The 22505-nt window shown below is 42.8% G+C and overlaps 1 protein-coding gene across 2 annotated transcripts; it reads right to left on the reverse strand.

Annotated features, from left to right (window-relative positions):
- Positions 1-1299: 1299 nt before the first annotated feature.
- XPC (XPC complex subunit, DNA damage recognition and repair factor) lies at positions 1300-22436 on the reverse strand. Of its 2 annotated transcripts, XM_090022849.1 has the most exons (16): positions 22332-22436; positions 19546-19753; positions 18834-18961; positions 17039-17162; positions 13996-14080; positions 12961-13118; positions 12636-12756; positions 9912-10001; positions 7571-8488; positions 6927-7087; positions 6714-6795; positions 6090-6224; positions 5308-5477; positions 4594-4687; positions 3953-4042; positions 1300-2863 (listed from the first exon to the last, which is right to left on the reverse strand). In XM_090022849.1, the coding sequence occupies exons 1-16, from the start codon at positions 22405-22407 to the stop codon at positions 2657-2659; spliced, it is 2847 nt and encodes a 948-aa protein (XP_089878975.1). In that variant the 5' UTR covers positions 22408-22436; the 3' UTR covers positions 1300-2656. The 2 variants fall into 2 exon arrangements, with proteins under 2 accessions (XP_089878975.1, XP_089878976.1); XM_090022850.1 differs by lacking the exon at positions 9912-10001.
- Positions 22437-22505: the final 69 nt, after the last annotated feature.

Below are 22505 nucleotides of genomic sequence, written 5' to 3' on the forward strand. Positions count from 1 at the left end.
TTCCTTCACAGCTTTTATGAATTCCAGAGGTAGCATTTTTAATGCAATTGTTCAGAGCTTCTTAACCAACTTGTTACATCATTGCACTTTATATCTCTATAATAGCAAGTTTACAGTTACTATTATTTCAGTTCCTAGCAAGAGGTAAGGTCATAACAACTGATTTGCTAGAATGTGAGGTAATGTACTGTTGAAGAGGCAGTTTGGCAGTGCCTGAACTAGAAGTTGGGGTAGACATGCTGCATAAGCCTCACTGAGCAAGCCATTTATTTAACTCTTTTTTTTGCCCAAGTTACATTTTGACTAAAGGTAACATGCTGGTCTCCACAAAGTTTCTTGGAAAGCACTAAGACAGAATATTCACCCCCTGGTCAACTTACCAGATCCAGCCTCTAAGCTGTAGCCCTGCATGTTATATCAGGCATGTACGGTTGGCCCTTTTCCTGATATCAGTCTCATGCCCCTCATCTGATCCACAGGGCCAAAAGATTGTGCCCCACTACACTAAACCTTTGTTATTCTTCTTCCAGTAAGTACAGTATATTTTTTGAAAGAGGCCTCAAAGTTGTCGTGATTCCATAAAATGTAAGTAGCTGGCCTGTGGCTTGTTTTGAATATATAAATGGTTTGAAAGCGAAACTTCTTTCATACAAAAGAATTTCCACATCTCCCCAGTGTAGGCAATAGTCAGAATTCATAGTTTCCTACACACAAATGAAGTTTCTATAGTAACCACTGCAGCAGTAATATTTCTGTTATTTGGTCTGTATAGAATTGAGGCCTCCAGTGCCCTGCCAGACCCCAAAACTGCATAGGAGCTTGTTCTACAAACATGCACCTGACTGCACCAGAATGCCTCTCTTGACAGGGTGCTATCATTTTAGGGTTAGATCTACCACCCAGTTAAGTAAATGAAGACTTGATAACTTACGTAGGAGCCTGATTCAGGCTCTTAATTCAGATACGTACAAGGACAGAATTAACAGCAAGGCTGCTGTCATTACAGCAGTATTGATAACTCCTGCAAGTTTCCCTTGAAGCCTCACCTACAGCCCAATGTCAGAGCTGTGAAATAAAAAATACACCTTTGTTTCTTATAATAGTATTACCCTGGAAACAAATGCAAAAAAGCTAAATCAGCAAAGTGAAAATGGTGAACTTTTTTTTTTTAAAGTAGGGGCTTTCTGTTCAATACCAGGTCTTACAGTGTTTTGAAACATGAATTATTAATTATAAAACACAGATACGTCACTAAAAGTCATCCCTCTAAAAAAGAGGAATAACAGTACTTTATTTATTTATTCTACTTTATTTATTCCAAAGTCCAGTACAAAAATAATTACTTTTTTCCTATATTTCTAATCTTCCTTTTCCATATATTACAATGAAGATAAGAAAAAAATAAGGTTACTCTAAAGGGATACAGTCAGGTCAATATAGGTATTCCAAAAACAATTGTGAAAACCAGACTGAATATTTCCATTTAAAACTCTATGAAAACAGTTTCTGTGGATTTAAATTCCTTTACACTATTTGAAACACAAGTTTCAGTGCTGGGAAAGATCCAGAATGTGAAACTTGATAAAGATAACGAGAACATTCACCAAATTGCTAAAACCCTACACTTAATTTGATTCATGACAACAGCACTTAGCCTATCTTGCAAATCCTTAAGTAGCATACTCTAATCTACTTTCATTATCAAAACTGTGACCTGAACGAAGAGTGAATAAGCAGCAGAGGTACAGTTACTGTACTTCTGAATGAGTTAAAATGACATAACTCTTCCCTCCAAAACTTAAGAATTACAACATGATAGTATCCAAAAGTGAAGACAAGGCTCAAACATGAGGTACTTTTTCTTTTCCCACAAAAGATCTGAAGGAAGGGATGATTTATGACTTGAAAAATAAAATCAAATTCTCAAAAGGACAGAATTCACTAGGAAGTAAAAGTTAAGACTCCTCCAGGTTCTTAGGGACCTATAGAAGACATTTGCACTTTTGTGATGATGGAAGTAAAAATTCTATTGTACTGTTTGTTCATTTGAGAATCTACTAGGGGGTTGCCACCAGAACTGTAAGAATAGCATATCTGGTATCACTTAACAGCAGTTGCTTATGTTCTCTAACAAACAGAAACAAAACTAGGGGAAGGAGACAGGCCAAAAAAGATGCAACAATAAACTATTTTAACTGTGGTGACAATACACAGCTAAAGGGAAAAAACATCTGCAGTAGGTCACTCTTCTCAGAAGATAATCTACAGATCTGGTCTTCAAAGCTCCCTGGATGAAAAGGATAATGCACTGACCCACAACTCCAAAACAAATGGGGATAAAATGGATCCAGTTTGTTGTTTAGAGAGCTCTTGATGCTAGATTGGAGAGAAGGTCTTTGTATTATTTTTGTGTCTGCAGAAATGCAAACACAAGAGAGCTGAAGACTTACTGGACCATTAAGCTCTTGTGATATATTTTTTTACATGCAACCGTATCTCCTCACTGCTGTATTTATACAACTAAGACTCCTCATTCCAACCCAAGCTAGTGGAAAGTGTCAAACATACTTCCACACTTGGTAATTATTTACAAGGAAGAAAACAAGCACCTCCTCCTTGAATCTGGAAACCAAATGCAAAGAAAGGTCTGTTCTGTTCATAACTTCTCAAAGGGAAACAAATGTGCTGCTTCTCCTTTCTTTTCCCGCTTGCTCTTTCTGACTTTCTTCTCTTCATCCTGTTTCTCCACTTGTCGATTTAGAGGCCAAAAAGCAGCCACATCCTCTGCTGGAGTCTCTGAACTTGGCCCTTCCTCTTCATCAGAAGAAAATCCAGCTCCTTTTTCCATCCCAGAGGTCTCGCTCTGGAAAAGATATATATGAATGCTGTGAAATGCTCTAAACTTCACTCTAATCAGCACTTCCTAAGAAGCCTGCTCACTCTTGCCATACTCTAGTCTCATGATCATGGAAGGTACCGCAGTATGTAGCGGCACTGGTCTCAGAAGAGGAGGTAAGTAACTCCCTAAACAAGAGTATGACTCCATTTCCAGAATGTGCAGTATTAGTTCAACTCAAGGGAAAACGTTCATCAGTCAATAAAGTGTAAAAAATAAACTGGCCTAAATATTTAGACTTTCTACCTTGTGTGGTAGAAAAAAAGATAAAGGGACAAAATCATTTTACTTCATAATGCAAACAGACAAAGGCCACTCTGCCACTCCACACTGTTTGGCCTGTGTAAAAAGTCCACAAAGGGAATATGCAAAACAATATATAAAATCACAATGCATAGTTCAGAAGGGCTCATCATCTGTTTAACAGGGATGAAACTTCATCAGGTGATGTGGCTGAGTGAAGTCTTGCTCTAACCCTAGTACCAGTTACTATTCAAAAGTTAGTGAGAAGAGAAGGCAAGAAATCTTTGAGCAAAGAGATTTTGGAAGTCTATGACCTACTCATTGAACATGTATGACTTTTGAAATTATAGGATTCTAAGTTCAAATGCAGCTAAGGTTAAGTGAATCTTAAGTGGTTAAGCATGCAATGAAACACCACCTGCAGCAATCTCAAAAAAGATCGGAGCAGGATGTACTGAAGAGAGAAACATAACAGTGTTAACAAATGAAGTTAAAGTAGTCCTGTAGCTTCTTCACAGGCAGCAGTTAGCACATGGAACAGCTGACTAGCAAAACAACACTCTTTGGATGTATTTTCAGATGAACTGGGGAAGTGCTCAATTGCGCTGTGTAAAAGATGAACACATGCTCAGGTTACCCATTTGGGCCATCACAGGAGTGACATCAACAGCAGCTAAAATGAGAGTGTAGGAACTGAAAGAAAATGTTAACAATCCAGTGCAATAACTAAGCTCCTACTTCTACTAATATTTGCCTCCAGAAGAAAAATCCTCTCTGGGAAAGTACATCACTAATAAAAGAAATACACAATACCTTGTTGCAGTAGCGTTGCTTCAATCTCTCCCTTATGAGAAGTCCTTTCACCATCAGTTTCCAGTTCCCCAGTGCTCTCTTCTCTCGTTTCTATATGGAATTGTTATTTTAATTAAGAAACATTCTGAGGCAGGAATCAGGACCACAAGAGAGCTTTTTAATATTTAATCTAAATCAAGAATTGTTTATCTTAATTTAAATGCACTGCATTATTACTGAGGATCTACTATGCTTGATACCCTTTAAAAAGTAGTGACATGACAGGAGAAATGCAATAATTCCTATACAAAAACTAAATGTCACTGGCTCCTAGCGTATCCCAGTTTAAAGGATAGTAAAGCAACTCCTCAAAGTAACCCAGGACATGGATTCTTCATTTTTTGTTCTAAACAATTCTGCAGTATTGCTGTACCATGTTACATCACTTCTGTGTTCTGCTCCAGAGGTGTCGGCAGTGTTGCAGTGGATCAACCCCTACCCTGCAGGCTGGCTATCAGATTGAAACTTAAGTGGGGATCTTTCTGCCTGAGTGGTGTTATCAAAATGCAGAACTGCAATACCAATATTTGGCATGCCCTTGCCCTTCAAGTGAAGTCAACCTCTTACCACAAACATAAAGAATCTACTAAAACAATTCTCACCTCCTTCTCCTTCCTTTCCATCTCTGCTTGTTCATTCTCCCAGGCTGCAACAAGAACCTCTCTGTATTCCTCACAGACTATGTAGCCATCAGTGCTGGAAACAAGAACACAATCATACATCATTTTACGTACGAAAAGGACACTTCAGCTGCTCCAGGAAGAAAGAAATCCAGTAAACATAAATCAGTGGATCATAGATCAAAGGTTAGGGGGTATTCAGAAAACCAGCTGACATACAGGGCCTACAAGGGTGGTTTCCCTACCCTTCCAGAGCAGAAACGGATGCCAAAGGGCAACCATTTGAGCTGAATTCTGTAACCACAGAAAAAATAGAGTTGGAAGGGACTCGAGGAGGTCATCTAGTCCAACTACCTGCTCCAAGCAGGACCAGCCCCAACGAGATCATCCCAGCCAAGGTTTTGTCCAGCCTGGTCTTAAAAACCTCCAAGGATGGAGATTCCACCTCTCTGGGTAAGCTGTTCCAGTGCTTTACTACTCACCTCGTGAGAAAGTTTTTCCTAATATCCAACCTAAACTTCCCTTGCTGCAACTTGAGACCATTGCCCTGTGTTCTTGTAATGTCATGTGACAGAGTTTGCCCTGAGGTGTTCTGCCTTAACATTAACATAGCAGGACCTATTCATTTAGCCTAAAGTACACAACTCGTACAACATGCAAATATCCTCACAGCCCAAACGCAGCCCCTTAACGTACACCGGATGTGAATAGCCGCCATGAAAATCAAATCCAGTGACGGCTTGAACACAGTCAACGCCCAGTTTCCGTGCCACTCTATTCAAGTTAGGAAGCTTTAGCTGCACACAGCCTACTGGTAACATGCAGGGCAGGAAGAGGTAAACGTTCCCATATTCATTCCGGGGCACCTGTTCCAGGCAAAATTAAAAAGAAAAGTTAATACTCATGCTCTTCAGGGATGGACAGATTCCTGTGCTATTTGCTTGCATATTTGGAGAGATATGCAATATGTATTTGCTTAGCTGTTCCTTTTTGAATTCACCGCAACCCACAGTGACATTCTTTTAAAAGTCAAATTAGGTTAAAAAAAGATGCATTTTCAGAGGCTGACCTATATTTTGCACCTGCATTTTTGTCATGTTCACATAACATCCCTACATGTATTATTCATCATCTGGGCTTTGTTACTAAGACAATGGGTGTAGAAAGCCAAGCAGCTGATAGTTGTGAAAAGCCTTAACTGCAGACCTGTTTTATTCACAATCACAGGATTCCATTCACAATTATTTGCTCATCACAAAATGGAGGCCCATGTGAAGGAGGACTGAAAGTTGAAATGATAATTAACACAATCTATAAACCCCAGACCTGGGCACCCCTGAATTTTGAGAAAACTGGGACCAGGTGCTCAAAACAAATCTACTTCTTAACACAAAGCTATTTTGGAAATTATAAATCCTACATCTTCACTCCAAATTTCCACACTGTGTGTACATACAATCTTCTCCCCTCCTGGCTACCTTTCCATCCACGGCCACGGGAGGCTGGTACTCCTCTGTCTGCCATAAGCCAAACAGAGCCAAGTCGTCTTTATCTCGGTTGGCGGGCTCTGCCAATCGTGCCCTCCTCGCATGGTTGGAATATCCTTTCACCATCTGTGCAAAGACAGTGGCTACACGTTTATAACGTCTTAGGAACAAATCAATTTTTCTCGGAGACCAAAGGAGATGGGTATGGGAGGAAAGGGATGCCGGTTTCATAGTTTGTTATTATGACATCCATTAGTTCTTGCTGACGTTTCATGTGCTGAGGCACAGTGTGGCTAACTGGAGCCAAATCACTCCATCCCAGGTCCCAGAAGGCTCTGAATAAGCCAGGAATCCCCAAAGGGGATTGGAACCCTTTGGCAGTAAAGAGCAAACGATGATGCTTTGAGAAGAGTTGATACCCAGCTGATGGATCCTCAACTAAACCAGAAGTTACAGCATGGCAACCCCTGCTGCTTAAAGGGAAAAAAATCTATGACCACCCTCACTGCTGAACCCACCCTGCACATTGTGTTTGTGCAACTAATGGAAAGAAACTGTAAATGCAAAGGACTGTTCAATGTCAGAAGGCATACATGACATGCCAGCTTCGCTTACCTTGTAGGGCACTTCTCCAATCCGCACTACTCGCGCTTGCTTTAGCCAGGTGTCTCTTGAATGCAGTGTATGCACACAGTCCCTAAAGAGGTCAGAAGGAAGCAACTGTCTACAACTCTGTGGACCGCAAAGATACACAGGCCCATCCTGCCTGTCCAGTCCCCTTAGCTTCATATAATAATTATGCACAGGTGACCAACACGTACATCTCACCTGGAATACACAGCTTCTCCTCTGCAGTAGCCTAAAATAGCAGCTGTCTCGGGATAGATGGCCTCGTATTTCAGAAGATGCCTCTTTAGCGCATAAAGAGGGTGATTTTTGTACTCTCCAATGGCTGTCGGCAGGGGCTGATCTTGAAGCTTAACTTGAAACTGCATGAATCATGAAAATAACCCTCTTTCACGCTAGCATTTTAAAGAAGACAACAGACTGGCTTTCTACAAACTGGGTCAAAGAAAAAAATCACAAGCTCCAGCACACATGGGCAAGTCAAGGGAGCAAAGCATTCCTGACGTAACTAATGCCTTCAAGATTAATGGAATAACCCACAGGCAAATTTGTTCTTCAGGGTTCAGCAACGAAAATTCCTGTCTGTGCAACAAAGTACACAGGAATTCCTGTCTGTGCAACAAACTACACAGTCCTTGCTGAACAGCCCCCAACTTATTTATTTCCTGTGAGTAATGTTATATATTCCTTTTCAGTGAGCCCAGACTGAAAACACCGCACAGCAAATACTGTGGCATTTAAACCTCAACACCTTTAGGAAAGATCAATCAATGATTTTTGCCCAAGTCTGGACTCCTGGATTTGGCTCTTGGTATGAAATACCCCAAGGGGCTGATAACATTTACCTCCATTTCTTCCTTCTTGTCTCTTTCCACAAAGGGACTCTTATATGGCTCCAAAGTTTCTTCCCACCACTCAGGGTCCACGCGATATTTCCTTGTCAAGGTCATCCATGCAGGGTCATACCTTTGTGTGATGTCCTTTACGCACCCATCATTGTCAATCCCCACAATGTAGGACACTGGCTTTGTGGCATATCTGAAGCAGAGCTGGGGCTGATTGACAGTGCCACGAACACAGTCCACACAGACCCACTTGTCTTCCCGCTCCACAAAAACTTCAAGCCATTGGTCTGCGCTTGTCACTTTCACCATCTCCTGCTCCATATCATCCTCATCAGTAGAAATTATTTTACTTTTCTTGGGTGAATTAAAAGAGCCCAGGGCAGCCTTTTTTGCCAATGCATGCTCAGCTTCACCTGAATTCTTGGGTAGCTTTGATTCTAAAGGCCAAACTTTTCTGTTGCTTTTGACTGTGACCCCTGGTTTCTTGGGCCCTGATGACCTCCTCTGTTTTCTAGGGACAATTTCAAAATCCTCATCGGAGACACTACTCTCTTCCTCTGAAGCCTCAAACTCTGAATCACTGTCCCCACCACTTCCACTCTCCTCTTTGTAAGACACTTTTGAGGCTACACTTCTTCGGCGATTATTTTTAGTCCTTAGCACTTCTTTTTCTCCTGGGCTGCCTTCCTCAGCACTTGATTCCTTCTGTTCCTGGACATGCTTAGCCATTTTTGACTTACTCACCCTTTTAGTACCAGGGATATCCGATTTCTTGGGTTTCTTATCTGCTCTTGCATTGTCTAAGAGTGCTTCCTTTTTCTTGGCTCTTGGGCCAGAGCTTTTTTTAGGATTTCTAACAGAGCCCTCCTGCTCTTTTGTCACGCCACTTACAGAAGGCCTCTTGGAGGAGCTCTTTCCCTGAAAACAAAGGAGGCAACTTTCATTTTTGTACAAGAAATAAATGTGTTTAGTCACACTCCAACTTCAGCTAACTGGGCTATGTGGAGGCAGAACAAAATGTTGTCAGTTTAGTACTCCTGTTGATCTGGATGTCCCAGGGAACACTAAGTCTTCAGACAAATGGCTGAAAAAAAACATTTAATAGGCTTCAAAGAGACTGTGCTCAGTGTCCCTTACCAAGTGAAAGGAAGACTGTGTGAATGCAGAGATTGTCTGCCTTTAAAGGAGCGCAGCTTGTTACTTAGGCTCCATTTCAAGTGAGAGATGGAAAATAGGTTGGATATAAATCAATTACTTATATACAATTTAAGAATTTAAATTAGACTTTCTGACTTAAATACACTCTTATCTTTTTTTTAAATAATCCCATTTAAAATTAGATAGGAAACTAAGACAACCTATATTAATATCTAGTAACTTGTAATTTAGTATATCATTTAAAATAAATTAAGAAGTCAGGCAGTACATTAAAAAAAAAAATTAGAGAGCTCTGCGGCAAGTCACTGACTAAGCAACTGTAACCAGTTTACTGAAGTGATAAGCCATCTTCTGATAGCTGTATCCTCTTCTCCAGGTGCTGAAAGAGTATTTTCTCTATTTTATTTTATTCAGTTCAACAACTTCTTAATTCAAAGTTGAAATACCTCTTAAGAACATTTAAAAATAAGACAGAAATGCTGGGTTTTATTGGCTTATATATGTGTAGAGGCATGCAAAACTTCTGGCAACAAACAACAATCTTTGTTGATAAAACTCTGTAACATATACCAGGCCTTGGCCACCAAAGAGGAGTGGTGAAGGACATTCTACAGCCCAGGGGATTGTGTAAATCACACTGATTTAATTTCAGGCTTGATTTTAAACTGCTTTAAGTTACATCAGTGCAAAGGCCCTATTCCAGTTATAAGAAGGCTTCTTTCTATTTAGCATAAATTAATTAGCAACAAGATGCAATTGAACTGAAATAAAAACCATCTTAAACTGGAAACATTATTTTTTAGCTGAATTCATTTAAAATGGTATCTGAAGTTAAATAACTCAGAGCTTCCTAGACTTCAAATGCTGTAGGCTGCAAGTGAGACGAACAGTGGAAAAAACCCTGGTCATACCCAGTTCATTCTCCCTTTCAGCATCCACTCTTTGCCACCATGTGACACAGGAGACAGGGCAAGATGGACCTATGGTCTGACCCAGTAAATGGCACTTATGTTCTTATGACTGCAACTGTGCTCTAATTAGCTTTTTCTGGAGTATTTTTTGGTCCTTAGCCTACATGTTTGCTCCCCGTTTCCATCATGCAAATCTTCCTTATTATTTCAAAGGCCAGATCAAAGACCCCCACATAATAAATCCCTTTATGTTGCATACCAGTGAATCCTACCTTTCCTGCCACCTCCTTCAGAGGAATGGGCTGGAGAGATAGCACAAGTCGGCAGAGCAGCTGTAAAGCTCGGAGAATAATTAAAAATATCTGTTTAAGAAAAAAGAAAGGGCTTCAATTTTTTTCACATGTGAACAGCCATCTGAAAACCACCTTGGGATCCAAGTTCAGTCACAAATTAATTTTACCCACATCTTTTACCTTGTGCTGGGTGCAGAGGTGCCAAATAAGTGGGAGCCTGAGGACCCTGGCCACCCTCGGGAAGAGGGCTGTCACCTAAAATGGTAAAACTTTCTACATGTCCATCTTCTTAGGTCCTCTCAGGGGAAAAGTTGGCGTCTATGGCTGAGTGTGCTAAGAGTTGTGCTTATATGGCTCTCATTACCACAGAATCTGAGGGTCCCATGATACCTACTATATTTATCCTCAAAACACCTCTGTGAAAAGAACTGTTACTAGTGCAAAGATAAGGAACTGAGCCACAGAGAGATTAAATGACTGGGCCAAGGTGATACAGAAAGTCTGTGGTGAAGCAAGGGCACGCACTCAAGGACCAGTGCGTCAACTACTGGACAATTCTTCTTCTTGGTCATTCATTTCTGTGGTATATGGAAACAAAGACAAGGATGCACCTTGAAGTGGCTGACTCAGTTACATGTGATGATTCATATGAGCTTGTGCTTTTGCATCACCTTCCAACTCCTTGTTACATGAAAGCTGGCAAAAGTTGTCAGGAATAAATTCTAACTATCAGCGTTCAAACATATGTGGAGTTAACTGACATGACTCTACTTTGTCCTTGCTCTTAAGTCCAGCACCATGGAATGAATTCATCATCTAAAAGCGCTTGGATGTGGGCGTGAAGTGTACTCTGTCCAAGTTCGCATATGATACTAAATTGTGGGGTGAAGTGCACACTCCGGAGGGTAAGGAACAATTGCAGGCAGACCTGGACAGGTTGGAAAAGTGGGCAGAACACAATAGGATGCAGTTCAACAAGGACAAATGCAGAGTGCTGCACCTAGGGCATAAAAATATCCAGCACACCTACTGGCTAGGAAATGACTCCCTCAGCAGCACAGAAGCAGAAAGGGATCTCAGAGTCATAGTGGACTCCAAGATGAACATAAGTCATCAGTGTGACGAAATCATCAGCAAAGCTAACCACACTTTATCATGCATCAGCAGATGCATGACACATAGATCCAAGGTGATATTTTCCCTCTATGCAGCATTGGTCAGACTGCAGATAGAGTACTGCGTCCAGTTTTGGGCGCTGTACTTCAAGAAGGATATTGATAGACTTGGGAAGGTCCAGAGGAGGGCCAGCCCTATGAGAAGAGACTAAGGGACCTAGACCTCTTCAGCCTCCATAAGAGAAGGCTGAGAGGTGATCTTGTGGCCACCTACAAATTCATTAGAGGGACACAGCAAGGAATGGGAAATGCTCTGTTCACCAGGGTGTTTCTTCGGGTAACAAGGAACAATGATCACAAACTGACAGAGAGCAGATTTAGGCTAGATATCAGGAAAAACTTCTTACCAGTAAGGATGGCCAAAATTTGGAATGAGCTTCCAAGGAAGGTGGTGCTCTCCCCTACCTTGGGGGTCTTTAAGAGAAGGCTAGATAGGTATCTGGCTGGGGTCACCTGACCCCAGCATTCTTTCCTGCCCAGGCAGAGGGTTGGACTCTGATCTATTGAGGCCCCTTCCGACCCCAACATCTATGAATCATTTATAGGCATAGTTTACTTTGTCTCTGCTCCTCTCCTGCCATGCATACCAAAGTCATTCCTCAAATCCTAGCAGCAGCATTTCTACATCTCCAACCACAGCAAAAATATCTTAAAGCTGAGCATACCAAGCTGCAGCCTCCTAGTTCTCCAACGCTGAAGTGGAGGTGCAGATTGACTGCCTGTTAAGGGTCTGTTAACCTACTGAAAGCTGCAAAGATTTTTGCCAATTCTTTGTTTCTGAATGCTTATTCTTCTTTTTTTTAAACTGGCTGTTTCTATGTGGAGTTAACTGACGTGACTCTACTTTGTCTTTGCTCCTAATTCCAACACCATGGAATAAATTCATCGTCTAAAAGCCAACCCCCAAAAAAGAAAGATGCCATTTAATGCCTTCAAGTTGCTATAAATCAAATCTGGCTGCCTTTGTCCTTAAGAGGTCATTCTAACAAACAAGGTTTGCCTAAATATTCCTTGACTATACACTTACCCCTTCAGCAACACCCTTTAACGCGAGATCTAGAAGAGGCTACACTGGCTCTAAATGGTCATAGGAATTTCCTTATACAAAGGAAACCTACAGGGAGCTGGCTAAGTTAACTGTGCAAAGAACTGCAGTCAAGAGAGGTGCAAAGCAGCCAGAGTACACTTTAGACTAGATTGTTGAGCAAATGCATACGCTGTGTTTAACCCAACAAGCCACATTACACCAAGAATCTGACTAGATACTACCTAGAACAGAGGATCTAAACCATCCAGAGGTTCAGGTAAGGATAATCTAAAATGAGACTATCACGGAAGGACAGTATATACCTGTTCTGATTATGAAGTCATTCACAGCACATAGGCTACATTCTAAGCAATTTCAAAAATAAGGGAGAAAGCTAAGAACAAAAGATGGACACACTTTGGCCTGCAAGGTCTACAGCAGCAGTGTGGCATCCAAACCCAGTGAACAACCTCACGAGCTTCTGGACTTCAAGGCACTTACATGAATCAGCTCTTCATTATCTCGTGCAGCATAGATGGCAAAGCGCCTTTCTAAGATGCACTGCATGTTCTCCCCATCTTCAACAGAGAGCTCAGTGTTGATAGTGAAGGTTCCAACAAACCTTGGAAGATGAAACATTCGTTTATTGTCTGTCTTCCTGAGCATCTTCTTAAATAAAAGAAAGGATACTTCCCCATCCCAGTATTTTAAAAACATGTACACCACTTGAGCTTGGATGACTGTGTTCAACAACAACGATCTCCTCCTGCCACACCGAAGGCTCAGCGGCTAGCTTGGGAGAGTGAATTAGGAAGAAAGTTCTTACCATTTTACCAAGTTGGAGAGATAGAGAACATCCACCCGTCCGGCAGGTACTTTGGTAAAGTGGTTAGGAATGATGGAAAGGCCAATAGCTTGAAGATCAGGCTGGTTGCAGATTCTGGTTCTATAGAAACCATTGGCTATCAAGCACAGAAGATGAACCTGGAAGAGGGAGAAAGAAAGATTTCAGGCTGAAACCAAGAAGAGCCTTTCCTTGTTGGAGTATCCAACATTTTTGGTAAAATGAATTTCACTTTCAATAGCTAGACAGGGCAAATACAAAGTCCTGACACAATGAACCAAATTAATTCAAATGCAACCTCACTGAGGTTAATGTACCAACATGAGTCTGAACCAACTGTTAGAAGAAGAGGGAAAAGGCAAAGACAATTACTGATCCTGCAGCCACTTCTACCAGCACTGATTTTCTCTCAAACAGTCAAGTCCAAGATCTTTGTTTCGATTCTCACTCTGTGCTGCAATTACTGGCTCAGCCCATTGAAGACAGCTAAAACACTTGGAGGAGATTTTAAGATACACCTGAAAAGACTGTGACATGAAAAATCAAATCACGTTCCCTTTTTGATGGCCGTGTCCATCTACCTTCTGGAAACATGAACAGGTCTTGATTTAAGCACTGTTAATTGCCCACAAATTGCCTAGAGAATAGACACACAATTTACTGCCTGGTAATGCAAGACAGGCTTTACAGTGTGTCAGCAGCTCCCTAATAACTGCTGGTGTGTGTGTGTACATTCTTACCCTATGGTAAGAGGAATCTAAACCATAACAACATACCCCTCCTTCACTGAAGGCAAGTTTACTCTAAGTTTAGCTTCAGCTTGCAGGAGGGTAAAAGCAGGCACACAAGCGGAGCGGCTGACATGTGGTAAAGTCCTGCCCCTTTTATGCCACAGCAAGTTGTTCCTGTGTCTATGTTTTGAGCCCAGAAGCAGCTCCAAGCTCTGTTCCACCTCTTCACTCCCAACCCACAACCTTTTGAAAGCTTCCGTGACTGACATGCCCTCTCTGCTCTCACCTTGTGCGTATCCTCATGAACCTCCTTGTTGAAACGTTTCATCATTCTCCGCAGATAGGTCTCAAATTCTGTTTTCCTCTTCTCTCTGTAAGATGGTACCAAATAAAAGATTTCTGTAATTTTCTGTGCACCTGCCTTCCTAGATTCTTGACCCAAAAAATTGGTTTCACTTTTTATACTAAGCCCTACATGCATGCCAGGCAGGGTTCCATCAGTGCTATGTAAATACTAACATGGTGGGATTATAGTGAATTACCTATGTGCTCTTTGCACCCCACCACTGAAACATAAGCACCAGATCCTGTTCCACCGACCAGGCACCTGAATGGACATGGGCACCTAAGTACAACACTATCCCACCCTGCCTCAATCCTTGAGCACCTGTTAATGCAAAAGGTGCTCAACCCTTTGTATGACTCACCATTAAGGCTGAGATAATGGCATGTTACAAAAGTAGAAGTGTTACTGTTTTTTCAGGGATTTGAGCTGGGCGGAATTCAATCTGGCTTTACTGCCCTGACTTAAGCAGCATTCGGTGTAAGAGGATGCAATATCCAAATCATGAACAATGCTTGGTACTTATAGAAGCACATTTTGTTAAATGACTAACCACCCTCACAACACCCTTGTAAGCTAAATAATCTTTATAATAACCATTTTACAGAAGAGAAGAGTCAAGCCACAGTGGTCATGTTATTTGCTGAAGGCCAAAAAAAGCATCCTTGTCAGAGCCAAGATAAGAACCCTGGATTTCCTGCAGTATGAAAATCCTTCCCTACTGGAAGGCTCAGTCCAGAAAAGAAAAAAATGCCTTTTTTATCAAAGCCAGGAAAGAGGAAAAAACTGTTCCCATTTTAAAATGCTTTTAATAACATTCACTTAAAGACTTCCTAGCTATACAGTGTGCAGTACAGGGGTAGGTAATATTGTTAAGACTCCATTTCATTAATCATCTTTCAGCTGTTAACACCATGTGTAAACGGTGGGGTCAGCTAACCAAGCCTCTGACATGATTTCAGAGGAAGTGAGAAAGGAAGGAGATGCATGCATGCACAGAACTGTTGTTATTACGTATTTGAAGTCACACAGCACTGATCATCTACTGATTTTAAAACTCTTTACAAAGAACATACTAGGGATGTAAAAGGTTAAACAGCTGAACAGTAATTATATTTATACCGCTTAACATTTACCATTTCCCTCCTAACTCGGTGCTGCCCACGCTGCTCCCTTCCCTGTCCAGATGCAGCCACTACCCAGGCCAGCACCATGCTCCTCCCGCTCAGCTGAGGAGTGCATGCCCAGTGCAGCAGCTCCTAGCAGAGGGCACTCAGCCCAGAAGTGGATGCCCCGAGCACAGTCCTGTCTGGCACATCTGTCCACCACACGTCCCGAGGCAGGAGACACCATCTGGGCACAGCACAGCTGTCCCAGCAGGCGGAGCCCCTGTGGGTGCTATGCAGGGAGGGGAGGCCTGGTTCCATGCAGCCTGCTCCTGTAGCACAAAGCAGCCCTGCCACTGCACTCTGTCCTATTTAAGCCCTGCTGGCTCTGCTGCACAATTTTGCCCAGCTCAACCCCCCGCAGGTAACCACTAGTTACCTCTCTGCTGCAGCAGCCACATGATGCTACAACTTAAATCTGGGCCGCCTCCCAGGTAGCTCCTGCTGAGATGCTCCCCCAACAGCAGACAGCACTGAGACAACATTGGGCCAGATCTTCCACCCCGCACTGCTGCTGCTGGCACCACTGCTCACCCATGCCCATACACTCATTGCACAGAGCCTGGTGCAGCCACCAGCTTCAGTCCTGGATGGCAGTGGGACTCATCACAATCACATGCATCACCCTTGGCTCTGGTTCCCTGCCCTGCCCCGCCCCTCTGCCATGGGACCATCTAACCAATATAATTATAGGAGGTTAAACTGGTATTTTTAAAACGATATTTACATCCCTAGTACATACATTCTTACGTTGTAGATGGGGGCCCTAAGGCTCAACGAAGTTATAGGTTGGATTTTCAAAACAGCCATGCACCCTCAGTTTCACCAACTGGCATTCAAGGTTTTGGTGCTCAGCACATCTACAGATTAGGAAACGCATCCTCAGCTGGTATAAACAGCCATAGTCCAGAGGCACTGAATTACTTCAAGATGGCTATAAGAGGATCAACTGAGGATCTGCCCTTTGGGCTTTCTGGGATTTGCCCAAAATCACACAGCCAGTCAGTAACAGATGCAGAACAAGACAGGCTTCCAAATTCCTCTCCCACATGCTCTAGACCAGGGGTCAGCAACCCCCAGCACATATGCTGAGCACAGCACATGAAGCCATTTCACCCAGCACGCTACCGCTGGCCTGGGCTCTAGGCAGCTCCTGCTAGCCACGAAGCCTGAGCTACTCCCAGCAGGCAGCTGGGTGGCTACAAGCCCTGCCGTGGTTGGCAGCAGATGCCTAGAGCCGGGAGGCTGCGAACATCTTCTCCGGGCTCTGGCATTAGCTCCATACCAGCGGCTGCATGCATGCCTCAGAGTAAACTTCGTCCAGTCACCCAGGAGCCCGGCCCCGTGTGCCCACGCATCTGGTTCTTTGTGTTTGTCTGCCTCTGTCTGGTCCTATGTGTCTCTGTGCACACACGTCTGGTTCTGGTGTGTGTGCGCATGTGTCTGTCCTGGGTGTGTTCTGGTCGTCTGCGTTTGTGCACGTAGTTCTCTGTGTGCGTGTGTGTGTGTCTGGTTCTCTCTCTGCTCTCCTTTTTCTTTCTCTCTCCTCTTTCTCTTGTCTTTTTTCTTTCTCATTCTAACATGCTCAACAAAAAAGGAATACACAACAACAAAGAAAACATTTGTGATTATTAAATATACTAATATGCGGTGCATCCTGCCATGTGCTCCCCACCCCCCATTTTGTTTCTCTGGCATGCCGGCACTCCAGTACCTTCCTAGGTAGACATTGTGGCTTTTTGGCACTCCGGCCAAAACACGTTGCCTACCCCTGCTCTAGACATTGGTCCATGCTGTCTCCCCTATATAAATGATCCTACCTTCGCTCTCTTTTCTTTGCTTGTTGTGGAGTTTCAATCTCTATTTCAACTGGTTTGCCGGACAGCAACAGTGCAGGAAGACCAACAGCTTCTCCTGACTTATCCGGAATTGCCTCCTGGAGTTCTGGAAACATAAAACTAAAAATAATCCATCTAGAATAGATGGCTCAGTGGACTGAAAGTGGGAGAAGAAGCCTCTCACTTTCTACTCATCTGTTCAAATTCAGCCCAGCTAGGGAATGTGCCTAATATTTACCAAATTATTACCATTTGATGATGTTAAATAAGCAGTTATTCCATGTTTATTACATTTGCAGAGTGACAAGCATGCTATCATCAAGAAACTCATTTGTTCTAGTTTGACAGGTCAGTCTATAATAACCCTCTTCAGAAGACAGGCCAAGGAATGATGGGTCATTTCAGAGCTGACTGAAGGGACACCAGAAGAGCAGCATAGCAGAAGCTTACAATGGGCACTTGCCACGGTAGAACAACAGCCCAAGAACCATCTCCACAGCGTCTTACAGAAGTACTACATTTACAATCAGCACTTACAGAGTTGTGAAGCGGCAGCTTTTCTACAGCACTGCAGCGGTGTTTAGGATAATGGTCTGGGACTCTGCCATATTTTGTACATTAAAAGAAAATAATCATCGTTATATTACACAGCCATGATGTGCTTGACTTCAGCATGTTTGGTGATCCTCTTTGCCTGCTTTATCCTTGCATTTAGCTCCTTTTTCTCCATTATCAGTTCAAAAGGACAGCACAGACTCACAAGCATTTAAATAGGGAGATTGCATTAATAGGTATAGATTTAAAATGGCAGAAGTGAAAAGATTCTAGTTCTCATGGTCTGTTTTCATGGCCAATTGACTGGTATCTGGCCAAATGATTTAACTGATCTACTCTTTCTTGCTAGAATACATGTCTTTGTCTTCTCATTAGATTCATTCAACATTTCTTTACAGATAGAACAACTGACACTACATATTTACATACAATTCAAAGAATGCCATATATACAGTAGGGCTGTGCAAAGCTTCAGTCACTGATTCAATATGGAGATTTGGTCCAATTCGGTGGCCAAATCTCCGAATTGAATCAGGAGACCCGTTAATCACTCCGAATCGAATGGGAAACCTTCAGATTGATTCAGAGAGATTCAACAATTCGGCCATAGACACAGCTTTATACGTTTCTTCTACAAACCTCAAGGTATCAGGCGGCTTGTGAACACTGAGATGCTGGGGTAGATGAAGCATTCCATAGGAGTATGCAGGGGGTCTCCTGCACACTCAGCAGCAGACCCAGAAGCAGACCCAGCCCTGGCTCAGTGACTGGTGCCTCCTGGGGGTCCCCCTGCAGTCCCCTGTGTTCCTGTGGGATGCTCCACGCGCCCCAGCATTGCAACGTTCACGAGCCACACCTGGTACCTCAAGTTGTGTAGAAAAAAACCTATAAAGCTGGGTCTATGGTCAAATTACTGATTCTCTGAATCAGCATCAAATCTTCAGATTCGGATTCGGCTGAATAACTGACTCAGGATAGAGATCCGAATCAGTCAATCGAATCACTGTCCCCCAAATTGGGCCGAATCCGAACCTGAACTGAATACGGCCCACTTCAGACACCCCTAACTTACAGTATCAGCATTTTAACACATGCCATGCACTGTGACCATTTACTGGACCCTGCATAAAGATGGACAGGTTCCATTGAAAGCAGTCAGAATCAGTTAAACTATCCCAAAGAATATCTGATAGTTGATAAGGCCACATTAAAAGATTCTTACCTTCCACATCCTCCCATTCATCCTCACTTTCATCCTCATTGCTGTCATCACTGTTTTCATCCATCTCTTTTTTAACAGTGGATTCTCTCTTCAAACTCCTCCTGTTCCCAGAGGGGCTAGGTAAACCACTAAAGGTTACACAAAACGAAACGTCAAAGTTGTGGGTTATATCATCTTGTTTGTTTCAAGTGTGGAGGGAGGACAATGTCTGTACTAATTAGAGGAACACATGTAATATGACAACTTTATCAATAACAACAGCTGGAAAAGCTTAGAATATACTTAAAACCTAAACCACAAATACCAGCATGGACACAATCTTTGCAAGCAATACATGGATGATAAACACAAAATATTTCACTGGCATTTTTAAGTCTGTTTATGTTGCATTACAAAATGCCTCCAATTTAAAAATAATATAATTTGGGGGGTCTTAAGTCCTTGACAACTTCCTTCTGAAATTAAAATACACTACATTACACACTAAGCTTGGAAAAGCCTCAAACGTTTTCCACCCCCGTTCAGTTCCATACGCTTGATCCCATGAACATGCACACAAGTAATTTGGCTCATATGTGAAGCTTTGATGAACAGAATGGTACCATTAGCAGAAGTAAATTTCTCCTATATGTAGTTTGTTGAACTGGGTCTTAAGTAAACACATTTAGCAATGGACATATAATTGTTGTACTGATGCAGTCACTTAACTTACCTGCACATTTCCTCCTCTTTAGAATTTCCTTCATTTTTTATAGCTTTGTTATTTTCCCCCTTTCCTCTTGACTTTGATCCTTTTTGCCTTGTAGCTCTATTTGCTGGACTGTAAACTCCAGTGTCACCATCTTCTTTCTTCTTTTTCTTTCCACTGGGAGCTTTTGAGACACTCCTTTTCAAAATAGGCTTTTCCTCTTCAAAGTCATCTGCATTGGAACAGAGGGAAAGAAGCGTCATGGAGCAAAATCCCAGCTCTCTTGAAATCAACCGTAAAACACCTACTGACGTCAATGGGGCCGAGTTTCTATGGAGCAAAAAACCCAGGCTGAGAGTGAACAAACTGCCTTTAAGGATATCCTTAAAACAAATGGGTAGCTTTTAATCAAAAAGCACATGTGAAAGAAAATTATAATGAAAGTTTAGCTCAGAAGACAAAAGATTTATTCCTGGGTCCTTACCAGTGATGGCAAAAAAAAAAGCAAATACTCTTGTTTCAGTAGTGCATATTGAAGCACCCACTGCATAAAAAAAAATCTCTAGGTAAGTGGAATTTTTGCAAGTTTGATTTAAAGAACCCCTTTTCTCAAGAGTCTCCTGAAGCAACAGCAAGCTGCTTTCTTAACCTGCTGCATCTATGTTCTACTATGATGGATTGGATATATCGTACATGTATGAAATCAATCTGGCTTCATGCAACATAGCAGGCTTACCTAACTTTCAGACTATGACCTGATTTTGTTGAGATAAAGTTAGACAAGTTTTCACATGCAAGACCTATTTCTCAGGTCTTACATGTGAAAGCTTGCCTATTGTAATCCCAACTCCAAAGTTTGTCCAATCAAAGATCTCACCCTATAAAATCCTTCCCTCTTGCATAATTTCTGGACCATCATAGCTACATCACTCTTACACTACCATAGAAGGAGAAAGCATTCACCTAGATGGCTCTAGAGTGATCTACACCCCCCTGACATTCAATATCCTCCCTGGTATTCCTGGACAAATCTAGGATTTTGAACAGAAGGGTGCAGATGGTGTAGAACATCATATCATAGGATCACAGAAAATTAGGGCTGGAAGGGACCTCAGGAGGTTATCTAGTCCAATGGTTCTCAACCTTTTTTTGTACAAAGACCTATTTGTAAACATTGATGGCCAGTCCCAACCTGGTGCCCCTCACTCCTGACCCACTGCTTTCTGCCCCCAGCTCCCCAGTGTGTGGGGCAGAAGGGATATGTGTAGGGCATATGTGTGGGGCATGGGACATAAGTGTGGGGTATGCCCCAAGCAGCCCGTTGCACGCTGGAACTCTAACAGCCTGCAAGGGAAAAAACACCATTTCCCACTTTTTATTCCTTTAAAGGAGAATCCATTTTGTTGATCCATTTTTAAAGTTTGTTCATGACCCTCTCTTATATTCTTGCTACCCACTTTTGGGTGGCAACCCATATAGGCTGAGAAACACTGAGCTAGTCCATCCTCCTGCTCATAACAGGACCATCCCCAATTAGATCATCCTAGTCAGGGCTTTGTCTAGACTAGTGATCTTCTGAGGTCCCTTCCAGCCCTAATGTCTATGAAATCTATGAAAAATCTCCAAGAACAGAGACTGAAACTACAGCTACATCACTATCCTTCTACTTCTTTTTCTTCCATTATAACAAGGCAGGTTCCTCCTTCATTCGCAGCTTCTGTCATTTTACAGACAGATATAACCAAAGTATAATACAAATAACAGTAATTTGAATCAATAATACAAATAGCATTATTCCAAATAGGGGGCTGGACTCGATGATCTCCCGAGGTCCCTTCCAGCCCTAATGTCTATGAAATCTATGAAATGAGCGGAGGGGTGTAATAATGTAAATCCTTGCATGAAGAGCCGATGGGTCAGTTTATCCCACCGGTTGTCTGCGGTGCTTTCTTGGATGCTAGCACTCAGTTCCTTGATCTGTTTGTTTTTTGATCCATGAGCATCCCCACAACCTTCCCTTCTTCTTTTAGGAGAGACCAGTCTTTCCGTATTTACCAATTTTTTCCAGCTCTTTCCACAGTCAAATGTGCAAGTTAAGGCTAAAGCGCTGTACTACAGCTTCTAAGTCAATCTGTTGTGCAACACGATCCCAGCACTCGTTCCTGCCCAGGGCAGGGGGGCGGACTTCATGATCTGTTCAGGTCCTTTCAGACCCTAGAAACTATGAAATGGTCTGGATTCGGTGCCTGGAATCCAGGATCTCCTCGGGCCTCACCTGTCTGCGTGGAAACGTTACGGCACCACGTTCCCTCTTCACAACCGCTCTGGGTAACCTGTGCCAGTGTTTTTTTACCCTCCTTGTGAGACCTTTTCCTAATATCTAACCTAAACTTCCCTAAATGCAACTCACATTTTTTTTTATTGCCGGTCAAAAAAGAAACTTGAAGCTTTACTAATATGATAAGGGGTGGGGGGGCAGCTATACTATACTATACTACTAGAGCAAAAAACACGTATAACTACTGGAACGTGCATGAATTTTCTAGACCATATGTAAAACGTTCAAAAACGCAAAAAAATAGTCAAAGGGTATCGTATCGTTAGTGCTGTAGTCTTTAAGAGTGAAAGGTATGTCTGTACTCAGCGTGATATAACAACATCCAGCCGTGTCGCGCCTCGGATGCTTTGCCGTCAGTCATTTCCACACCCGAGTTAGTATGTCTCACGGCCCGGGCACCGAGCCCAACTTTCACGGTCCGCAATCCCGAGGCCTCCAACCCGCCCTGGTGTGGGGCTGCCGCCGCACTCACCGTCCGGGCTGCGCGGGGGCTTGGGCCTCTTGCTCGCGGCGTCCCGCGCCGGGGCTCCGCGGCGCTTTCGCCCCATGCTGCAGTACCTGCACCCGACCCCGCCCACCCGACGTCCCTTCCGGCCCCAGCACCCCAGCCCCCCTCCTGTGAGACACCCGCCCCCTTACGGTGACC

The sequence above is a fragment of the Crocodylus siamensis genome, chromosome 11, assembly GCF_052110815.1.
Source record: "Crocodylus siamensis isolate JL-2025a chromosome 11, ASM5211081v1, whole genome shotgun sequence".
Lineage (NCBI taxonomy): Eukaryota > Metazoa > Chordata > Crocodylia > Crocodylidae > Crocodylus > Crocodylus siamensis.

Excerpts from the sequence above, each read along its gene's own strand:
- XPC (XM_090022849.1), bottom strand. The coding sequence starts at position 22,407 with ATGGGGCGAAAGCGCCGCGGAGCCCCGGCGCGGGACGCCGCGAGCAAG. Across the intron at positions 8,489-9,911 it reads TGAAGGAGGTGGCAGGAAAG|GGAAAGAGCTCCTCCAAGAG; the intron begins GTAGGATTCACT and ends CTTTGTTTTCAG. Across the intron at positions 6,796-6,926 it reads GGAGAAGCTGTGTATTCCAG|GGACTGTGTGCATACACTGC; the intron begins GTGAGATGTACG and ends TGACCTCTTTAG.